The sequence below is a fragment of the Lycium barbarum genome, chromosome 9, assembly GCF_019175385.1.
Source record: "Lycium barbarum isolate Lr01 chromosome 9, ASM1917538v2, whole genome shotgun sequence".
In the NCBI taxonomy this organism is placed as follows: domain Eukaryota; kingdom Viridiplantae; phylum Streptophyta; class Magnoliopsida; order Solanales; family Solanaceae; genus Lycium; species Lycium barbarum.
Window position 1 is genome coordinate 29,840,249 of NC_083345.1, and position 24,313 is coordinate 29,864,561.

At 36.3% G+C, this 24,313-nt stretch overlaps 1 protein-coding gene across 2 annotated transcripts; it reads right to left on the bottom strand.

Annotated features, from left to right (window-relative positions):
* Positions 1 to 228: 228 nt before the first annotated feature.
* On the bottom strand, positions 229 to 21,103 carry LOC132610929 (uncharacterized). Of its 2 annotated transcripts, XM_060325339.1 has the most exons (10): positions 18,433 to 21,103; positions 17,376 to 17,517; positions 17,196 to 17,278; positions 16,496 to 16,734; positions 15,838 to 15,924; positions 14,193 to 14,292; positions 4,064 to 4,274; positions 3,026 to 3,905; positions 1,588 to 1,851; positions 229 to 505 (listed from the first exon to the last, which is right to left on the bottom strand). In XM_060325339.1, exons 1-8 carry the CDS (start codon positions 20,797 to 20,799, stop codon positions 3,091 to 3,093), a joined length of 4,044 nt encoding a protein of 1,347 aa, XP_060181322.1. In that variant the 5' UTR covers positions 20,800 to 21,103; the 3' UTR covers positions 229 to 505; positions 1,588 to 1,851; positions 3,026 to 3,090. The 2 variants fall into 2 exon arrangements, with proteins under 2 accessions (XP_060181322.1, XP_060181323.1); XM_060325340.1 differs by lacking the exon at positions 229 to 505 and having other exon boundaries at positions 1,425 to 1,851.
* Between the last annotated feature and the right edge of the window lie 3,210 nt (positions 21,104 to 24,313).

Sequence of the window (24,313 nt, forward strand, 5' to 3'; positions counted from 1 at the left end):
TGTTATTTTCTTTTCCAATGGAGATGGAAAGATGCTTTGACAAAACAATGATCCACGAACATCTAGGTATATTTTCTCCTGCTTCGACAGATCAATCCAATCAAAATTACTATATGTCTATTCAAAGGAGACAAATGAGTTTGGATATAGTTGAATAAACTAAAAAACTAGTGTCCAAGTGTATGGATTCACATTGTTATTGTTAGTGAGAAACTTCTTGTTTTCAATCAAGTTGTAGTGAGGAAATTCTATTTGGAATTGATCATAATAGAAAAGTTCAATATATCACAGCAACACAAAAAAGCAACTCACTTTCAATCAAAAGCGCTGCATGTCAACTGACATCAAAACACCAAATCCTTGTACTGACAGTACTGTTAACAACATACAATTAGGATTCGGCGCACCAAAAGTTACTACGATACCATCTACAAAATGTACACGGGATTCCAAAACATTCTATACTCAATTCCTGTGCAGTTTCTGCAGGTTCTCTACAGTTGAGCTGAAGAAAAATTAAGAGTAGGATAAGAGTTAGATGATTAACCTTACTGCCACTAATATGACCTTAGTAGAGTTGCAAGAGGTTAAAAACAGATAACATTGGTAATAAACCAAGAAAAAGAAAGAATAGAAGATCCAATATTAAATATTCTAATAACTACACAGCAGCCTTCAAGAAAACAGCAGACACAGAAAGTGAAACCTATAGAAGTTGGGTAACAATTAGGACGAAACTCAAACATAGATGTTGCTTAATGAACCGAAAAAGTTCCCAGTGACTTACTATAGACTAACTTCTAAAAACAAATACTCCAATCACTTTTAATACCGCCAAAATAAATCACTTGAAATCTCATTTTGCATTTTTCTCAACAAATATATTCTTTGGATACTTCATTGACATTAATTATAAACTTAGAATCATCAATAGGGACACACGCTAGCCAAATAGGTTCACAAGATAGTAAGTTTGACTTGTAACTCAAGTCGAGCTTAGAGATTTAGACGACTCACTCAGCAGGATAACAATACCATCAAGTTAATTATTGCATTGGTACCTGTACCAATCCTAACCAGCTATCTTAACAGTCTCGAGTAACCGTGAAAAAGGGAAGCAATATCACATTTGAAGTCATCCATTTTTACTTGTTTTCCTTCCCCAAACTACCCACTTCTCGCTTGTTCTCATACCCTAGCAATACTGCAGTACCACAGTTATTCAGTCAAACCAACCATCACACTATCTCCCGCCTTCCTCTATGACCAATGGCAAATCTAAAACTTCTCAACTATATTACTGACAATGTTGCACTATTTCTCCAGTAAGAAATTCCAAACGGAAGGACGGTCATAAATTTACTCGGGACAAAAACAAATCCCACACGAGTTGAGTGATGGCAGAGAGAAAAAGACAAAGAGGATAAAGGATAAAGGGAAAAGCTGCAATGCAAGTGAAACTACTACCATACAAATGATACTACTGAGCAAGACGCAAAAGGATTGGTCTCATTGTTCAATAAGTTGTGTAAGGTGGTTATCTAATAATAGCGAACCAAGAGCTTTAAAAGGACAGAAAATACATACCTCAAAAAAACCTACATCTACACCTAGTTATACACATCCAAATTCAGTCTGTAGGTCAGACCGTCTGTAATCAATACTCATTCATCCGCTGCCATGTAGGAAACATCTACAACTTTCAGCCAAAATAGAGCTACTCAAAAACCATTGCACCGAATATGTTCATGTCAGTAATTACTTCGAGGAATATACACTTGGCTTTGTCAGTTGTTGCTCAATAAAAGATTAAGATTAGCATGTTACATCTTCAAAATCTACAGAACATACCTGCAACAGAAACAGAAATTCAGAGCTCAAAGTTAAACTTCAGAAATCAACAATCTGTTGGAACAACAGACTTGGCAATGTGAAACAGAATAACCATGACACTTAAAGACAAAAAGGCCAAGTACCACAGTAACCTGCGACGTTCAGAGAAGCACATGCCAACAATAGTCTAAATTCATTTTTTGATAAAGTACCAAAAATCGCCTAATTAGCAATAATCTGGACGACGAGTAAAACACATATCTCAAACTTTGGTTTTATCTGGTCACAGCCTTCAACTTATTTGCCTGGGCATTTAAATCGCTACGACAAGCAGAGATTATTTAATAGTTTCTATCAAATCGTTTCATTCATAGATTTTGGGAGTTGCTTTGAGTCGATTAGTCCAAAGCTGTTACACTTTTTGAAGAAAGTACTAAGCAACTATTTCAATGCTGGGAAATGAGAGGAGCTAAAGAATAGCCTGTTTGCTAAACTTCCAAAATATGCTTATTCTAAAAAGTGTTTTTGTCAGAAGTGCTTTTCGAAAAGGTAATTTTGAAGAGTAGCAGTTTGTGTTTGGCTAATCAATTTGAAGAGCACTTTTCTCAATATTAGAGCAGCAATTTGTGTTGGTAAATGTCCCAAAATTGCTTTTACGGAAAGGCTACTTTTTCAGCTTTTGAAAAGCAAATTCTGTTACTACTCAGAAGCACTTATTTTTTGCTAAAACCTTGGTCAAACACCTCAACTCTCTAAAATAAACATTTTTGGCTTCCTAGAAGCTTTGCCGAACAGGCTAGAGGAGAGATTTGGACATTTTGACCCAAGCCATCATGTGGACCACTTGGAGGGAAAAAACTAAAGAGCCATTCATGTCGAAGAGAGGCCTTTCTCACATATTCCAATAAATATGCTACTATTTGAAGTATACGATATTCCAACAAGGTAAATAATTGGATCATTGCAGAAAAGAACTCATCTTATGGTTCGCTAACATGTTAAATAGCTTAAAGATTAGGCAACATAGCTTCACAGGTAAGATCAAAAAATACAAACCACAAAGGCCCCTAAAAGAGGAAAAGGAGACAAATAGAAAAAAACTAAACAAATCATACACCATTGGTTGCTCATTAAAACCAAGTGTAACGTTTAAGGGAAGGGAAAAGTCCAAAGCCAATAGAAATGAACTTACATATTAGCACCACAGGAGCGTCACAGGAACTTATACTGCCTCAGGGTTCAAAATCACACAAACCACTAAGATGAACAAGACACCAGTTCCTCGGTGGATTTTGCAGACAATTGAGCTACATCTTGGAGAGACTTTGAATCAAGGGACAAAACATGAGCACCCACAGAAACTTCTTTATGGTCATTGATGTTACTTCTCATGATTTCATGGGAAGTTTCTTGGCTTGCCAAAGGAGAGTTCAAGCAAGACAAGCCGGAGGTAGATGTTTTATCACAAATATAGCCATTAGGAACGGGTAGATCTGAACAACCCATAACTTTTTCTATCTGATGAGATGCCTGGGGAATAGCTTTAATTGAACCACTGGAATCGCATATCATATCAGAAGTCATTTCACTTGAAGCAATTGAATCCTTTCCTGCAGGAACTTCAAGTGTGTGACGTGCATTTCTATCTTCCCAATATACAGGAGATGTCTCCTGGCAACCCTTATCAAGGGAATCGGAGTCATTATTCAGACACTCAACTTCTCTTTTACGCAGACAACTGGCAGCTTCTTTACTATCTTCCAAACTGTGAATGGCTTTCTCCTCATGAATTGTTGATATAGGTGCCACAGGAGAAGAAATCAGTGGTTTGCCTTCCATCCCACTCACACAATGTTGATAAATCTTCATCCCATGTTGTGCAGAAGAGCAATTAGCTGTCTTTTCAGTTTCATGAGCATCAGCTTCAGACGCATGACAAGGAAGACTGTTTTGGCAATCGGACGTATCATTTAAGATGCCATCACCTATATCAAGACTTGATTCTACAGGTAAAATAGGACCTTTGTCATCTTGGTTGAGTTTGACTTCAGAGAAAGCATCAGCATTGGACCCTGAAAAAATAGCTTATTACTTCACGAATTCCAGCTCTCAGGCACATATTGAAGCTGATTTGTTAGTTCAATTTAGTAAGGCATCATGAGAAGCAAAGAACTTGCAAAGATGGATAGAATACGGATAAACAAGTACAGTATCAACATATATCAGATACCTGTTGAAGTAACTTGGCCTTCACTGAACTGATCCTTCAATAGAGGCTTCTGTAACATATCCGTGCCAGGGAACACTAACATACTCATGTACTTCATTTCCTGTCTCTTTGATTTTTCAAGGGGTTTGAAACCAAAAACCTTCGTCCATGTTTCATTAAGTTCTGTTATAGCAGGTATAACCAGCTTCTCAACACCAAGAGAACAAAGAGCCTGACAAGAGTTTCAAGAAGAAAGTCTCAGGTAGCTGCTGAAGAACAAATACTTTTTGGCTCCAGAGCACTAAAAAACACATGTAGATCAATCAACTCCACATTTCCATTCAAATAACATAGGCTTCCATGTATGATAACATCTGTTACATCCCGTGGTGTCACAAATATAGCTGCTTCACCTCTGTTCCTCTACCTAATGACATTGACACCAAATCTGTATACTGTGATCCAGATTATTTTTTTGATTAACAAAAGTTTGTCACATGTACTGCCAGCCAAAGATCCGAATTACGTTTTGTTGTGATCCAGATTATATTTTGGCCTTGGTGACTATAACGGGAACTTGAAATCCAGTCTATACTATATTAAAAGCATGAAGGCCCTTAGAAATGTTGGTTGAACTTTTTGCCTTCATTAAAAGACTGTACAATAGATTTACTATTTTCCTCAAATTTTTACCTAATAGTTAAAACTTTAAAATAAGCTAAATTGTTTGTTATTAAACCTTTCATTATTTGAACACGAAAGCCCTAATATTTAAGGTTATTAATTCTACCAGGGCAATAATGCTGAGTAGTAGAATTGAATTTTATGAACTTCTAATAACTCCAATTCCTTTACGAGGTAATATGGGAATCTAATTGTTTTGCATAAAGGAGATGTTGATATCCATTACATCACATTGATACCTTCTTCTTTCTCTTTGTTTTCACTTACATCTTTTTAACTCCAACTTATATTTTTATTATCTTGATGTGCGATCTAATGTTTTACGTAACATCTTTTTTTTTCTCTAATTTTCCATATTCTCATATTCATCATTTTTGCATTTGTTTCTATTTTTTATGTTTATTTCACACATCAAGATAAATGTTATTTTGTTAAATTCACACGTAATTCGTCATACGGAGAGGGATGAGATTTGATTGAGTTATTGTGAAATCCAAATCAGATTCAGTAAAAGAATAGAACAAAATTTCTTATTTGAAATTTATAAAGTTTCTCATCTGATTTGGTATAAGTGAATCTCTTACTGTAATTTGTCTTGATTTTATTAGAAAGTCTGAACACATAATAAATATTTGGCTGTATATTGGTACAGTAAATTAAATTTACTATAAATGCTGCATTTCTGTTTTATGAGTAAAAAACACTATATGCGTTGATCAGACGATATATTGAAGTCTTTTTTCATGCTATTTTTTGAAAACTGGTAAGTTGAGTCTTTGTTCATGCTATGCAGGCTTCAGCAATCATTAGAGGCAAATGAACCGGGGACGGCTATGAAGAATGAAACTTTATTTGATTTTTATAGCTTTGGCAAATTTTCTAATACATAGGATCAGGATCAGGGGCGGATTTAGGCCTAAATTACGGTGCACTCGGACTCATGGTTGTTCCGTAAAACTAAATATTATATTATCTGTTTGGCATCCACACTCCAAAAGGGTTGAATGGTGCGCTTGGTTGAGTTTTAAGTTATTTCCCCAAGGAATAGAGATCCTTCTGCATAGGATTTTAATGATAACTAAAAAATTCAGCTATTAAATTTTTCCTTATTTAAAGAGTCCTAATTTGCAGGTACAATGCACCTTTATCTTATGAAAACTTTATTATTATTTTACATTCATCAATGCCTGTATATTTTTGATGAAGTTAACTGCTTTTCAAGCTAGTCAAGGTCTTCTACTCATTCTCATCATGGTCTAACTAAATAGAAACACATTTATGATGAGAATCTGTCTATGAGGGGCTTACTATTTCCATAGTATTTGATGGTAGGTATTGCACCTTTTTTTCACTTCTCAAGAGTGAAGCCAATGTAATTTTCCTGAATTAGTTCGTATTACGATCCATCCGGTGTTCATTATTCATTTATTTGGGACCTGGGAATCACTTTCTTTCAACAGACTGAGTCATTCATTTTGCACATTGTACTGTATAGCACATAGTTTTATTCTTTATCCTCTTTTTTTCTAATTCAGTTACTTTGTGAATGTTTCTGAATAAGACAAAATCTTACACAACATATAAGCAGAAGTGGTCCATGTGTCTGCTTCAACAATAATCACTGGCTTAATGTCGTTACTACTATATACAAGACTTCGTCAATGTCCGATGACCGCTGCGAGCATCCTTTTATTTGATTTGATTGGAAACAATGTTTACACTGGACAAAATAGTCATTCAATTATTGTCCTAATATTTAGAATTTTAAAATCAGCTTAAAATTTTGGTCATCAAATCTTTCCTTATATGAATCCTACCGTGTATTAAACTTGTATTTAGATATTTGTCTCACACACAGCTTCTTCCACTGCAAAATGTAAATTGTTTTTGCTTAGTATTTATTTTCTGTTAAATTGTTACCGTTCTTCCCAAACATTGGAGACAAAAGTAAGTAAAATCTATAGTTCTATTTTTTGGTTTTGGATTTTTTTTTTCCCTTTTTCTTTTAGGATTCGGGCATTAAGTTTTACATTGCTTTATCCTTTGTTCAGTATATTGGCATCATCATTTTTTTTTAGATTTTGCAACTTTATCAGTTTCCAACTGGTCCTTTTTTCCACCCATATTCAACATTAAATATAAAATTTACAGATATATACACATGTTAATTTATCATAATTATATAAATTTTATGCACTTCCGATACCACTCATTCTTCCAATTGAAGTTCTAGAGTCATTCGAAAGTTGCTCGGACTCGGGTGTGGGTGTCCGACACGGGTGCGGATCTAGAGGTCGGATCGTTCATGATCTAAAGTATAAGATTCGGGGATATGGATCCAGGTATGGATACGGGTACGGGGATTCGGCAAAAAGTAACTCAAATATCTAAAAGTAGAGTTATAAAACCTAAATTAAGAGATATTATGAGGAAAACTTGAGAAAATATTGATCAAGAGGAGAATCTCGCAAGGAGATAAAAGGACAAGGAGTGACATAGAAATTTCTATATGCAAGGTACTTTTGTTTTTATTACAGAAATCATTGAATTTGTCCGGAATTTCTCCCTCGATTTCGGTCAAAGTACCCCAAATTGGTTGACCAGATCGGGTACGGACACACCCATGTCATGTCGACACGGGTGCGGCACCGAAAGTGAAGAGTCCGAGCAACATATCGAATCCCACGCACAAAATATTAATTTACAGTGGCCAGTGGCCACAAGCGGCAAATTACAAAATTTCAGGTAACGTTAGTACTCTACAAGGCCTTTTGGTTTAAAAAAAAAAAAAAAACTAACCGAATGTGAGGATCTTGCCTTTTATGAGTCTTAACTTCTATCCTTAGCCTCAATTGAGCTTCTATTCTTACCCCAGTACTTGATATATTCTATCACTAATTTTTTATTTTTTTGAGAATGGTAACAGTTAATCTATATATCCACAGCCACAGGTATAACTACATCCAAATATGTAGTTCCCTTTCAAAAGTATTACAGCTTACATTGCCTTCCTATTTCTACTAAATTACAACCAGTCAATAGCTGTTAAAATATCTACTGTTTGATCTAACATTTATCACTTAAATTTCATGAAAAGTTTTTCATTTTGGTAATAGTTGCTACAAATATGACCAAATATAGTCTTATATGTTTTTTCCATCGTGTGGGGTCTATTACAGGGAAGTACTCCCTATCAGAATTTTCTCAATTTCTAGGGCTTGAACCTAAAACTTCTTACTAAAGGTGGAGAGATTCTACTATCAATTACTCCCTTTCGTGGTGGTGTACGATTTTGAGACTTCCTACTTCAACATCTAATTGAATTATTTAATAATTTAGTTATCTTAGTAAAAGAAAAGGAGGCGATAAGTTAACTATCTTTTCGAGAAGGAATCAAATTATTTTCAGTTCTAAAATCTCCTAACGTAAATAAAAGAGGAGAATACCTTATTAAAAAGGAAAACTGTTTCGGAACTGTGCATTTTATCAAACAGATATTTAGGAATGCTTTAACCTTATTTTATCTTCGTTTTGAATTTTTAAAATGTTACCTTTTTACTTTAAACTCAATTTAATTTAATCGTACCTATAAAGAGATATTAGGTTAGACGCATTAAATACAGCATTATTTGTCATTTAAATGAATGTTGCATCTATTTTGACGTTCATTAATATTTTACAAAAAAAAAAAACTTTTTGTATAGAATTTATAGTCTATTGACACGTGCAACGCACTTAGGCTAAAACTAGTAAGAAAATATAAGGCAGAAGGGAGGAAGAAGGAGACAGATAATGATGGTTCTTATTGGTGCGGACGTGTGGTACCTTCACTATGTTAGGGAAGATCTTATAGATCGACTCAGCTTTACAGGAATAGGTTACAAGTAGAACCCAAACTCATACACTGCTTAAAAGAGCACTGACAATGTTAAGAAGTTCAAATTGTAAGATCAATCAGCTCCATTGGAGAAGGTTTTGCTGCAAGGACTCATCTTGAACTGTAAATAGCGATGGATAAACAGATATATTTCTAATAAGTTTGGATTTCAGAACGTACAACAGTATACTAGAACTGGACCTGATTTTAGGCCTCAACTCCAATAATGGTTGTAAACACCTAAACAAGTTCATATGCAAAACTCGAAGGTTTTATTGCATTAACCTCCCCCGAGGTTCGCTCCCCTTTGGTTTTCAAGACTTGCATACATCTACCCTGTTTTCAGACTTCCATAACATAATTAGTCTTGGCCAAGTGATGGACCTATATGTCAACAGCTGATTCTTTACCAAACCTGAGATCCTAAACATTTAAAGATAAGTTGTAGACTTGTAGCATTAGAAGGAAAAAATATTAGAGATTCATTATTCACAAAATTATTTGGAAGAGGTTTTTAAGGAAGATTACAAGTGATCAAACAAATATGACCTTTTATTTATAGAAATAATTCGAAAAATATATCAACTCTACACAACTTTGTCATCAAGTATCTACCTCCAATGAAAAAAAAATAGAATTGAATAAAGGACTTTTCTGAACGAAAGTCCGTTCAAATTCTAAATCTATTTTAGTATATACATTGTTTAGAACTCAAAACTATCATATTTCCAGTACTGTTGTTTAAATAATGAAATAGTCAAGTTTCCAACTTCTTTTCAAGCAATTTTGATTTCTTCATATTTTGAAAAACTTGTAAATTTAGACACTACATATAAATTTTACAAAATTCTTGAAATATCATCATCAAAAAGAATTGTCCGCCTTCCCAAAAAGTAATATGTCATTCTTTTTCTACGATGGAGGGAGTTATATTTTTCAAATAGAAGTATAGTAACAGAATAAAACTATTTAATAAAAATCAACGAAAACCTGGAAAATATATATGCAAACCGAAAAAATATAAAAACTTGTTAGATAAAATTGTGGGAGCAAAACGAACAACTAATTGATTAAAAGTACTGTCCTTCATAATTTATGAGATACACATTCCTTTTAGGGTATTCCAAAATGTTTGATACCATTTCATTCCAAATAATACACCATTCACAATTTTTAATAATTCCATTTGATTAAATATATTAAATTTTTAACTTTGATGTGATATTTTCCTCTATCGACCTAAATTTCAACTATTACCTTACTATTTTCTGCCGTACTATAACATGAGGGGTTCCTTGACATAATGAGAGGATGGGGGCAGAATTATTCAGTTAGCGGCACCCCAGATTTTGTGCTAACTCAAAAATAGAGAAACTTGAAGAAAGACCTTTCCAAGTGGAATAAAGAGGTTTATGGCAGATTTGAAACAAAGAGATGCAAGGCTCTTGAAGAACTAGCTATCTTAGAGCAGGCAACAGAAACCAGGGTTCCATCTCAGCTAGAAAAACATAAGTTTACTAGCCTGCTGGAGACAAAAATCAAGATGCCTTTGGTTGAAAGATGGGGACAAAAATACCAAATATTTTCACTCCCTGGCCAACTCACATAGGAGGTTCAACTCTATTGATAAGCTCAAAATTGGCGATGTTATTACAGAGGACAAAGATTTGATCAAGGGGAAAATACTGAACTATTACCAAGAGCTATACAAAGAAACTGAAGAATGGAGGCCAACCACCAACTTTGAGGACGTTGCTAGAATTTCTGTGGAAGACAGTGAGGGACTAGAAGTTGCCTTTGAGGAAGAAGAAGTTCATGCAGTCATTCAGTCTTTTGCACCTGATAAAGCCCCAGGGCAAGATGGCTTCACAATGGCCATTCTTTCAAAAATCCTGGGAGTTCATAAAGCCAGAAATCATGGGTGCCATCAGTCACTTTCACCAACACAATTATATGGTGAGATCATGCAATGCCACATTCATCTCCTTGATCCCTAAAAAGACTGGTGCTATGGAAACGAGGGACTTCAGGCCAATAAGTCTCATTGGTACTGTTTATAAAATAGTGGCCAAACTTTTAGCAGAAAGGTTGAAGAAGGTAATTGGGAAGCTGGTTTCCAGTCACCAAAATGCCTTCATCAAGGGAAGAAAGATAACTGATGCAGCCTTAAATGCTAATGAAGTTTTGGATTGGAGGATTAAAACAGGAACCCCTGGGATCATGTGCAAACTTGATTTAGAGAAGGCTTTTGACAAGATTAATTGGTCTTACATGACCTCTATTATGAAGAAGATGGGATTTGGGGCAAAATGACTTAAATGGATCAAATATTGCATCTCCACAGTCAAATATTCAATCCTGATAAACAAAGGGCCTGTGGGTTTTTCCTCTCCACAGAAAGGAATCAGGCAAGGAGATCCACTCTCACCTTTCTTGTTCATCTTGGCCATGGAAGGTCTAAGCAAGATGCTGGAAAAAGCTACACAGCGGCAATGGTTACAGGGATTTAGTGTGGGCACAAATACAGGAAACACAATGACTATCTCACATTTACTGTATGCTGATGACACTGCACATCAACATGTTGAAAAGTATAATTTATCAAGTTAATGATGTTCTTAACATGGAGGAGCTGGCAGGTATTTTGGGGTGCAGTATAGGATCATTTCCTAGCACTTATTTGGGCCTACCATTGGGTGTCAAATTCAAGTGTCGTGATATATGGAATGGGGTGGTGGAGAAATTTGAAAAAGGGTTTTCCAGCTGGCAAATCAATATCTCTCATTGGGAGGAAGACTCACACTTACCATTAGTGTTCTTGATAGTATACCAACCTACCTCATGTCCTTATTCCCCATTCCCAAGAAGGTGCTAGATAAGCTGGACAAGATCAGGAGAAAATTTCTATGGGAAGGGCATAGCAGCACTCACAAATTTCATTTGGTAAAATGGGGCAAAGTATTGCTCCCAAAGTGCAATGAAGGCCTAGGATTCAAAGATTTGGCAATTCATAACAATTCCTTACTCCTGAAATGGCTTTGGAGGTTTGGCTCAGATGATGGAAGTCTCTGGAAGAAGGTGATCATACTCTAATACTGTACTTTTACCTTATGGAGTTGGGCCATGGAAGTATATCAGTAAGCTGGGTTCTGAGTTTTCTCATGGAATCCACATCAAACCTGGTGATGGTGTTCATATTAAGTTTTGGAAGGATAGATGGCTCAACAATACATCTCTCATGGAGGAATACCCCAGCCTCTTCAACATTGCCAGAGACAAGGATTCCTCAATTGCTCAAAACAGGATCAACAACAGTTGGGATGTGCATTTCAGAAGGTTTCTACAGGATTGGGAAATTGGGAGTTTGATGGAAATGTTAGCAAAAGTGGAAGCTCACAACATTGATGAAAGTGCACCAGACAAGTTGAGCTGAGGAAACAAAGGCACATTCACAGTGAAAGAATGCTATAGGCAACTATGTTGTCATAATCAATTGCCTGATATATGGCCATGGAAGCTAGTATGGAAGACTAAACTGCCTATGAAGATTAAATGTTTCAGCTGAGTTATACTAAAGAATGCAAGTCTTAACTCTGGTTAATCTGAATAGAAAATGCTTCCAGTTGGACAACATAAGTTATTTCTGCAAGAGCACTAAGGAGACAGTTAACCACCTCTTTCTGCATTGCCCATTAGCTTATGACCTTTGGAACATGTTCCTATGTATTTTTCAGTTAAGCTGGGTGAGAGAAGCCCACATGTCTTGGAGTTTATGGATAGTTGATAAGACCATCAGAAAGGTCTGGAATATGATTCCTGCTGAAATTTTTTGGTGTATTTGGACTGAGAGAACAAGATATGTTTTGATGATACCTCAATTCCTGTTCAAGCTCTTAAAGTCAAACGCTTAGTTAATCTTTTTTGCTGGACAATGTTGTCCCCAGTATCTAATACTGAACAGTTTTTAGATTTTATCAGTACTCTAACTTTAGAAGGAATCAATGTATAGGGGCCTGCAATTCTCTTTTGTATTTTTGCCTATCTGTAATTACGCCCCTGTAATTATGCATCTACTTGATGCTTTTCTAATGAAACATCTTACTTCATCAAAAGAAAAAATATATGCAAGTCAAATTAACATCTTGATCCTGAAGGTCATTGAAAAAGCTACATAAAATGGGACAGAAAGAATAGTTTGTTATAAAAAAGTTTATTCTAGGGGACATTCAGGTCTTCACAATAGGTTAAGCCTAACAGCATCTGATGTTAGAGAACGATAATTAAGGAAAGATAAGAGGTAAATCATTCCCCGCAAAACCAGTAAGGCACATTTTTATCTTCCCATGCTAAATCCAGTTTGAAGTTACTTAAAGAAGCACCCACGAGTAGGATCAAGGGTCAATGAAGTGAGACGAAAATCATGGGAGACTAGGGTCCTAATCTCAATAGATACAAAAATGATAAGTGAATTCTTTTCATCCACCTAAGCCTTGAAAGTCATATTAGTGCTGGTGAGAGGTAGCAAGTACCGGGTGGAATAGTCAAGGTGCACGCAGGCTAACCCAAACACAATCAAATTAGAAAGGAAAAAAAAAGACTAAAGAATCACCAAGCTCCGACAGCCTTAGATTTTCAAATTAAGATCAGTGAAAATACATATTTTGTCCCCCAAACTTTTCTCGAAAACCCTTTACACACCTAAACTTTGTGAGCATCTCGTACCCCCGATCTTGTTTGTAATGAACCAAATACCAACCCCAAGAGCTAATGTGGCAAAAGAATGAATATAGGCATGCAAGGAGCAACAGGTAAAGCAAAATAAGTGACGGAAATCTTTAAGATGGCGGAGGAGCTGCTGGTGTTGGTGGGGGCGGCGACTGATTTCTCATGTAGTGGTGGTGGTTGGTTATGGTGTTCTTGGGGTTGCCTAATTACATAGAGATGGCGTGAAAAATAAGTGAAGAGCTCCACGGGTATGGTAGTAGTGTGATGGAAAATGGAGAGAAGAAGAGAGGTTTTGGGCAATGAATGTGGAAAATATATGTGGATTTCCACATGTAGGCTCGCAGTGACAACGCCTCACACCGTGAAATTGGTTTTACATGTTAGGTCCACTTTGAACATGATTAAGGGTAAGCGGGCACCCCCTAAGTTTAATGTGCAAGAGACTTTTCGTGACAAGTTTAAGGGACAAATATGTAGTTTCACTAAAGATTAATATATTTAGGAATCTAAAATCACAAACAACAAAATTCAAACATTAAATGAAATAAATCCAAATCTCACATTTCCTAAGAGACTCGAAGACAAAACATCTTAGCTTCCGAAGGTAAAGAGCCAATTTTCGAAACATTATATGAGTACAAGAATCTACTACTTCTTTTAAAAAAAAAAATCCTTTCATCTATAGATATCCAGCAAATAGTTCTATCACGTCGGTCTATTGAAAAGAATGCTATAGAGTATACAAAACTTAAATAAATACTAAGTGTAGGGAGAGAACTGCAATGCAACTTCTTTTTTTATAAGAAGTAGCATGCAACTTTAAATACATCAGAAGTATCAAACCAGCTTATTACATATTCATACCGTTTCAATTGCTGTGAGAAGCCGACGGCACATTCCTTGACGACGATACACATATCTGGTTCCAATAAATGGCATCTCAGCAACCTGATTCCCGTGAATCCTACATATAGAGTAGAATCACTTAGAGGTGTTATTATCACAATCCTTGAATCGAAAGGAGAGTCGAACTAAAATAATACTAAATACCACTACTGCAAATTTCTCCAGAATCCATTAAGCACAACAGGAGTTATGGCCAAAAAAGAAAAAATAAGCACATTAAGAGATGGCCACATCATCAGACGTCGGTTTGGAACACATCAAAAGCATTAGCGCCGATATTAAAAACTAGTATATTATACCCCTTTATGGAGAACCTGTATCTCATGTGCCTGGCTTTATATTCTGGGCTAGACAAGGATGCCAGCCTGTCAGTCAATTCAGCCCGGTGTTTTTAGATATGAACTTAGATTATTGCCACAAATAGTTCAGCAAGAGTAAGCAATCCTTCACACGCACTTAATTTCCAAGTAAAATAACTAGATATTCACCAGAAGAGGGGCAAACATATAGCTTATATTATAAAAGATTATGCTGCTCTTTCCTGCCATCCACCAAAGGACAAAAATATCACAGCATACAACTATTCCTTGTGGCCAACTTTATAATCGTCTGGGATGATAATTAAATGTCGAATAAAATAAACTAGGTATTTTGGCTGTTTGAATCACTTTTAACTTTCACCTATATCAGTCACAACCTTGTGGCAAAACCATAGCACTCATTCTATATCGACTATTCAAGAAGGACAAGAATTGCTTATATTACAGCTGCAAAATGTCCATTCAAGTGTCTCCAGATAGCTAGCTAAGCAAAAGTAGTATTTCAATTATTCACAACAAACCAACTAGCCAGAAACAAACCAAATGCAGTAACCAAGAAGTCTGGAGCAAGGATAGCCTAGATCATATTATCACACAGTATCTTTATTGGAACCGTTCATCTGGAAAGGATCACATCTGGGTATGACCTCTATAAAGATGTACACATATTTATATGTAGAGAATAGTAACTAAGATGCTTAAACTTCCATAGAGACAAAAAACAATGAACAAGAAAAGAAGCAGAACTTTTCTGGTATTGATGTAACTAGTTTTGGATGTTGAAGGTCCAATGCCGGAGCCGCAACGCTCAAAAACTAAGCGCTGAGGCTACGGTTTCTGTCTATTAATATGCACACGACGTTGAGGCGTCCATTTCAGGGTGTTGAGCCGTCCAGTTCTGGGACCTACGATGCTCAGAGCTAGAGCTGCAACACCCAGTTTTTTGGTTCTAAAATGTTGCAGGTTCCAAGTTAACAGATTCAGTTATAGTAATTCACTTGATCCTTCAACTGATGCTAAAATGCCACCACAATTCAGGTCCACTTCTTCACCATTTATGTAGTGGAAAGGACCCTCCACCTCCAACCATGAGGTTGGGTTGGAGTCATTATGGGAGCAAAAGTGAGACAGAGTCACTGTTGACTACTAGACAGTGGATTTGGGAGGGGGGCCAAAAAAACAATATGCTTTGGTCATGAAGCACATAGACACAATACAGAATCATGATCACTATGAGTAGGAAATACTCCCAAGGAAGACTAAAAAGCTCAACTAACATTCACCTTATGGATGCAGCAGAGATAAGTTCATCACCCTTCTCCAGAACAATAGTATAGAACCCATTGTAGTTCAGCCGCGTAAAGTTTGACCTGGTATCAAAAGAGGAAAATAAAGATAAATTTATATATCAACTAGACGAAGAAAGATAAGTTCCTTAAGCATCAACCGTGTACACCATCACTGGGATCATTTAGTGTACAGGAAACTGTAGTATTAAAAAATGGATAACTTTTCAGAAGAATATAATACAAAAAAAATAGAATCAAAATTTAGAATCCATTGAAAAAGAAAAAGTAGCATTTTCAGTGGGAACAACAAAAAATAATCTCACATCAATACCATTGACATGTCCTGATGATCTGAGAAAACGAGAAAAAAAGAAAATTAAAAGCTTTTAACTTGAGCAAGGGAATTACTAGTTGTTCTAAAGCCATCTGGACCGCAGACTCTGTAATCCAAAAATCAACACACACACATTCCACACTTCATATTTAGAACTGACAGAAGAAACAAACTCTATATGGAATTCTAAAAATGGCATTACTCACACAGACAAAGCATGCCTGAATAGAAAAATTCATTATAGCAACAAATTGGTTATGCTGTCGCTTTAACATAAATTCATGAGAACATATTATCACAAGCTTCAGAGATGCTCACCCGCAGCTATAAACAACACTCTGAATTACATTGATTTTACTTCGCTGGTCAACAATGGGCACAAAACACTCATTCATAATGGAGAAAGCAACAGCTAACTTGCAATTGCATTCAATGTCTACTAGATCATCAGTCAAATTTGTATCCCTGCCAAAATCACGATGTCGAAGAAGTCTCCAGCAAAATCCTTCATCTAAGTTGTACGTTACACCAAGAAGCAAATGCAGGCCCTCAAAAATCTGTTGAAAAACGTGTAAGATTATTTCAGTGCATAGAAACTCAGATATGTGTGTGTGTGTGTGCGCGCGCGCGCATTGTATAGATATAGTTTACTCTTAGTACCCCACTTTGTGGGATTTCACTGGGTATGATGTTGTTGTTGTTGTTGTATAATTTACTCTTAGTCTGAGGAAGAAAGTTCTAGATAGAATTCCAGCTTATAGCATGGTCATGGATCAAGTGATACATCATCACTCACAGTGGGATAAACATTATATTAGTTACATTGTACTCCACACACTAATAAATCAGAGGATTAGCGATTGGCATTGGCGATTTGGGAACTTCTCTCTTCTTTTTCAACAGATTTCATCAAGTGCATGTGACAGATAAATGAACTGAACAACTTCTTCAAGGCTAGAAACAATGTGATCTAGAAGTTGCAGAAACTGCAATCTATCTAATTGGACAAGTGCAATACCTTCTGGCATCCCTTTCCGCAAAATGATAGATCTTTAGAATCAAAATCCTTAGCACCGTCACCAGGGACACAAGGCAAATGGACTGCAGAAGTCAAAGCAGATATATTTGTCGAGTTCATCCAATTCATTTTACAAATTTAGAGCAAAAAATAATTAACAGAAGAGGATTCGAAATATACATTTTCCCTCACACAAATGACATGTTAACAATTCAGAGACTAGCATGCCATCCCGATCATCATTCTCTGAGGAGTTTCTGACAACTGTCCCACAGAATTTGCATGAGCAATAAACACATCTCCAATCTCCAGAAGGTAACTTCTGCAACACATTCGAAAACAGTAAGACATACTTTTGCTCAAATTTTAGGAGTAAGTTGGGAGAGCTTATGAGAGAACCAGAGATTACAATTTGAAATGAGACTATTGTTTTACCCAGCCGTCTATTAGAGAATTTACCCCGCCATCTAATAGGTCGTCCAGAAACCTATTTTTTCTCATTCTTACAACCAACATCCATGACTTAAGAGTACAGCTGGAATTGAGGCAATACTTTTTTCTTATCAATATGAAACCCAGATTGTAGCTGCTGAACAAAAATTCAAGCCATACAGTGACTACTAATTTTTATCTTCTTGAACAAACAAACGAATATACAATATAACACCATGAGCAGATCTCAATCTTTCTACTGCTTACATTCTATTTTAATCTCTTTATATGGTAAACCATTCTACCCTATCCAAGAGAACAGTGGTCATTTTCCACTTGTTCCAGTGGTGATCCAAACCTCGAACCTCATGGATGGTTTCATTAACAGGTTACACCATATCACGTCCAACTAAACAACATGCTAAAAATGTTATTCCAAAATGCAAAACTCTAAATTTTAGGTAAGAATGGCATTAAGGGGATTTTGCTATGCATATTGGTTAAAAGGGGCTACAAGGTTCTCTGTTTCCTTTTAAACCCAAATCGAACCTGGAAGCGGTATGGCACAAACCTATACAAAATATCTACTAGGAAACCAATTAATAGAGTGATTCTAACACATATGACCTAAAACTTAAATTCTCTAGAAGTATTGAAGAAGAAAAAAAGCACTGTACTCTATTCAGGATTAACAGACGTGAGAAGAGAATATTATCATATTCTTTGAACATAGATTGAAATAAACTAAGCCGATACAAAGGAAAGAAAACACAGAAATAAAAAGCTAGAAGAAGATGTGTCTTACTTGAATATCTAAGCAGCTCTGGTGGAATGTTGAGGGGCAACTATCACAACATATCAAGTCACCCCCATCTCCACAAATGTTGCATGTATCATCATTGGGGTCATCACCAACAATATCCACAGAATGAAATGCAATACGATCCATTTCTTTCTGCTTATTCCACGAGTCTACTAGACATTGCAAAAGAGACTGTCCTGACTGCAGAAACACATTCTCAAATGGCGTACCTAGCTTACTTCCAGCATGGGATTCAAAATCAGTAAGCTTCAATGTCTCACCACAACAGCCACAACAAATTCCATCTCCCTTGATCTTTCCTTCATGCTTCACTTTTTTTCTTCCGCCATAAATGTAGTGCACCTGAGAATCAGATTGAATAACCCCTAACTCAATCATCCACGCTAGAAGAGTGCGCTTCCCATCATACAGTATAAACTCATCACCATCTGAATCAACCCCTCCCTGAGAGCTACGTGCCAATAGAGCAGGCTTTCTGCGATGTCCATCTTCCGTATTTGGTCGCAACTTTTTCCTCCGTACTCCTGTTTTGGAGCCAACACTTCCTTTATGGTCATTTTCTTGCTTATTTTTGGCAGATTGCTTCTTGGATAGCTTCAGTTTGGTCATTTTCTTGCTCATTTTACTTCCATCATCCTTTTGCTTCTTCTTTCCATTGTTCTCTTTTTCTTTCCTACACCTGAAAAGTGTGCTGAATACCTCCTCCGCGATAGGAGTAAATGCAGAATTGGTCTTATCGTCAGCTTCTCCAGATTCAACTTTCTTTTTGAGCCTCTTGTATGCCAAAGTGACTGACCAATGTTGCCTTCCTTCAGGATCATAAAAAATTGCATCAGCATACTTTCTCGTTGCCCTCTGCCTGTACTCAATAGTCCAACCTGCCTTCACAAGCATATCGATTATCTGATTTCTAATTGCCTGTTTTTGTTCCCTAAGACCCGACTCCATCACCTCAGGCTTGTTTCCTTTCAATTTACTTTTCTTCGCATGATGTGGATCACTGCTGAGCCTTTTGTTTCGACCATCTCCAGGACGATCATTATTAGCTTCGGCATTTGCTTGATCAGTGTCTTCCTCATACCCAGAAGCCATCTCCTTTTTGATGTTGACCACCTCTTCCACAGCATTTGTCTGATTCGCCTTTAGCTGCTTTGAACCCCTAACAAGACCATCTGCTTTTTCATAATTCGTGCCTCTCTTGGGATCCCTCAATTTATCTTTTTGGCTACTCATCGGACTGGAAATTTCATTTCTGCCTTGCATCTTTGGAGGTCTTCCACGACGGCCCTTCAACTTTGGCCTCCCCCTCTTTTTCGGGACTGCATTATCGTTTACCCTTGTCTTAAGTATTTTGTCAGAAGGATCAATTTTGTTCTCTATTTTTTTACTGGACCCACCTACATCCTTCACTCTATGAACATGCTTCTCACCATCAACAACTGCCACTGTCTGGGACCTCAAGACCCTTTTAAACGGACCCAAAGAAAGCGCTGTGTTCACCTTCTGTCTTTTCACTTGATCATTATCAGGACACTCAATACCCTCCGCTTTCTTTCTTTTCCTCCCTCTGCGTCTCTTCCCAGGCTTAATCTTGCATTCATCACCACTGGCATCAATTTGTTCCTCGTCAGTGAAATCATCATCGTGATATTCAGCATAATCCACTTTAATTCTTTTCCTTTCACTGCCTCTCCTGCCAGACGTATTCTCGCCTTTAGCATTGCTTTTATCAACTTGCACTTGGGTACTCGCATCAATCCAATCTTCCTTAAGAGATACCGAGTCATGAGAAACATCATCCTTTCTTGAATCCTTCACCTCCTTCTTTTTCCTCCCTCTCCGCCCTTTGCCCTTAGCGACATCACCCTTTCCACGTGGCTCACCGTTACCATCAGCAGCTACATTGTCCTCAAATTTAATCACTTTGTCACAATTTCTTTCTCCTGAAGGACTCAACTCAGACAAATCCTTTCTCTCGAGCTCCAAACGACACAAAGTTTCATCCTTTGTTGAAACCACCACTTTCTTTTTCCTCCCTCGACGCTTCTTAACAACAACTTCCACTCGATTCTCATCCGGAACCTTCTCCTCCTCGACAACTTGACCAACACTTCCCTTAACCTTATCAGAGTCAACATCACCAATGATACCTTTATTAGGCTCATTTTCACACCCACCATCATTATTTTCACACCCACCATCATTATTTTCGCATACATCTTTAATAGACTCATTCAAATCAAGATCTTGTCTAGAACTTAAGTCAGTAATAGTCAAAGTAGACTCCATTTGCTCAACTGGATCCCTATTCAAATCCAACCCATGTTTCTCTTTACTACACTCTTCCATCTTGATTTATTTTTTTTTAGCTAAAATTAGGTTTTACACCACAAAACTCATGAAATCAAGAACTACAAAAACCCCTAAAACAGTACCAAAAATTAGAACACTGATTTTAAAAAAAAAAAAAAAAAAATGAAGTCTCACCAAGAAAGTTTTTCAGGACCATGAAATCTGTGGATCATCAACATCATAGAAAACAACTGTTACAATAAAAATATTAATTTAGGAGCGACTTTGGGTTTTAGTGAGAGAAAAGAGTTGTTCTGGGTTTTAGGAGTAATGTCTGTTTAGAAAGAGAGCGGGGGGGGGGGGGGGTATGTATATTCACTTTTTGACACATTTTTCGTTTTTATGTTTTCGAGGTAAGAGAAGCTGGAGGGCCAATTGTAATTTTTGGAGGGAGAGACAATTATTTTCGGTTTATTTTTCCATTTTCCCTCCGTTTGTGTGTTTACCAAAAATATAAGTTGAATCCAAAAATAGAATATTTAGAAGTTAAAGTAATGATCCAACTTAAATTTCAGTTCAAACTGGTAGAGATTTCAAATGGAATTATAATTTAATATGCAAGTGGAGTTTCATTAAAAATATGAATTTATATCGGTAATAGTCATGGTGGTCGACCGGTCGCAGGTTCTTTTTTCCTTTTTAATCAGGGTCTTGGAAGAATGAGTCATCTTTGCAAGAAGCGTTGTATCTCCCAGAGTGGACACCGGAGATTGGATAAGAAAAAAAAAAGTATGAATTTACGTTCAGATAGAGTTCTCAGTAATGCTAAAAGAAGAGGGAATTTTTTTGAATGTGTTCAATACTTGTTTGTATTAAAAATAAAAGCAAAACAAAACATGGGCCAAGAAGTTTGACTTTTGATTTTGATTGTTGTTATTATTATTATATTATTGAATATGTAAAGGGGGGTCTATATTATAATTTATAAACTATAAAAGAAAAAAACTTAAGTCGATCATGTGCAACTTTTATGGAGTGTAAATTTCTTATTTTATGGAATAAAGGTCGCTAACTCGAGTTGACATAACAAAGTGTAAAATTTTACTACTGTAGTATTTAAAATTGAAGGAACGACTGCAAAACCAGGGGCAAACCCGCGGTTGCTACCTCGTACTAGTCGACCCTTTGACAAAATAATCTTTCTACAATTGTTGCTTCTCTGTTTCAAATTTTAAGTTTTTTTTTTTAATCTGTTTTAAAAAGATAAATTCTTTTTATATGTAGTAAATTTTTACATCTAATAATCCACATCGCATATTTAAGATAACCAGATTTAGGAACATTTTAGTGCACGTACATGCATCTTTAATTTAGGATCATAAAATTCAATAAAAAAAATTTACTTTTCTAACACTATACAGGAGTATTAGTCAAACTAAAGTACATAAAATAAACCGAGCAAGAAAATTTCAAAGTTTTCTCATAAGATTATCTTTGTTGTAAGTTGGATGTCCATCACATTGGGCACCAAGAATACTTGCCCACCAAGTATGTGTGGCCACCAAGTTGTTAACTCATTCATAGTCTTTATTTATAACACGTTATCAGCACGAGATTATGCCATCTTGAGAAAATACTTTGAAATCCTCGAAGGTATTGACTTTCTTTTTTCTTAATTAATGGCAAATCTTTCTAAACGTGAATTTGTTGCCTTAGATATATCTGGCAAAAGCTACCTGTCTTGGGTACTTGATGCCGAAATTCATCTTGATGTGATGGGTCTAGCAAACACCATCAAGGATAAAAATCAGGCATGGAATCAAGACTGTGCCAAGGCAATGATATTTCTTCGCCATCACCTTGATGAGAGCTTGAAAATGGAATATATCACTATTAAAGATCCTCTTATGTTGTGGAATAATTTAAAAGATAGATATGACCACCTGAAGATGGTTGTGCTTCCACAAGCACGTTTTGATTGGATCCATATGAGGATACAAGATTTTAAATCTATTTGAGTGTATAATTCTGTCATGTTTAAAATTGTTTCTCAGTTGAAATTACGTGGTGAAAATATCACTGATCATGATATGCTGGAGAAAACATTCTCCACTTTTCCTACCTCGAGTATGCTCCTGCAGCAGCAATACCAAGAGATGAAGTTCAAGAAATATTCCGATCTAATCTCACATCTTCTAGTGGCCAAACAACATAATGAATTATTAATGAAAAAGCATGAAAGCCGACCTACTGGTACTACCCCATTCCCTGAAGTGAATGCGACAAATTTTCGCCATTCTAGGCATGGAAGAGGTTGTGGCCCCAGTCGTGGTCATGGCCGTGGTCGAGAAAGAAATTTTAATCATGATTCTCGTCTTGCACTAAATAATACCCTTCACCACCAGCACCGTAAAAGGAAGGATGAAAAGCATGAAGCTGTGCAAAAAGAAAGATTCATAAAATAAATGCTACTGATGTGGAGGAAAGGGGCACTGGTCACGTACCTGTCGTACGCCAAAGCATCTAGTTGAGCTTTATCAAACCTTCCTCAAAAAGGAAGAGAAGAATGCCGAATCAAATTTAATTTCTGAAGATAATGTTAAGCCCATGCATCTAGATGTGGCAGATTTCTTTGAACTCCCTGAAGGAAAAATAGATCATCTGATTGGTGATGGTTCCGTAATAGTTTAGATATTTTCATCCATGTTGTTACTATTAGCTATAATAGTTATGGTTATGTTTCCATAATTATGTAAATAAAGTTTGTGTGATGCTTTTGTTACACCCCGTACCTCGGAGAAGCACTGGTTAAATTTGAATGTAAGTATGTCGAGTTACGACTAGGTAAAACAACTTTGGAGTATGAGGAACGAGGCATTATCAAGTATATTGTTTAAGTAAAGGATGATTATGATCTCGTAAGTCGTAATCGGGAAAGACTATTTTGAAACACAAGAACATGGCCATTATCAAGTATAATAAATGATAAATATCATGTATGGAGAGTTTCGGAAGATTTCGAGATCAAGCAAATTGAAGAAAATAAGTTTGACGAAAATTTGAGAAATGTTGGACAGATTTCTAGTAAACTTTGGAGGGGTATATCTCCATATATATCTGGAGTTTTAAGGTGTTTCAAAATTCTAAAATGAAGTTCGTCGAGTCTAGTTTGTAATGCAGCAAACCGCTCGTCGATAGGACATTGGAGTAGAGAATTATAGACGTTACAAACTGAGCTGTCAACGCAAAAACAGGACTGCTACAGTACAGTACCGTCGGCCCACCCACTATAAAAGGGCTAAAAACCCCCATTTTCATCATAAAAAATGCTACAATGTTCCAGAAAATCCAGCCATTAAAAAGGGCTCTTAATCTCACATAAAAGTGAAGATTTTGAGCAAAAATTTCAAGCTACGAAGTACTAATCGAAGTCCGGGCAACGCATAGTCACGAATATAATTTCGTTTGGAGTTAGAGGAGCATGGGAACAAGAAAATGTTGAAGATTTAGCTACTTTCATAAAAACAAGGTATGAATCTTCAAATCTCTCTCTTTATCAAGTTTGATTAAG

Bases quoted from the DNA above. Each gene is read 5' to 3' on its own strand.
- LOC132610929 (XM_060325339.1), bottom strand. From the start codon at position 20,799: ATGGAAGAGTGTAGTAAAGAGAAACATGGGTTGGATTTGAATAGGGAT. The intron at 16,735-17,195 runs GTATTGCACTTG...GTTTTTCAACAG, and splicing joins GCGGAAAGGGATGCCAGAAG to ATTTTTGAGGGCCTGCATTT. The intron at 4,275-14,192 runs GTATGAATATGT...AACTCTTGTCAG, and splicing joins TTCTCACAGCAATTGAAACG to GCTCTTTGTTCTCTTGGTGT.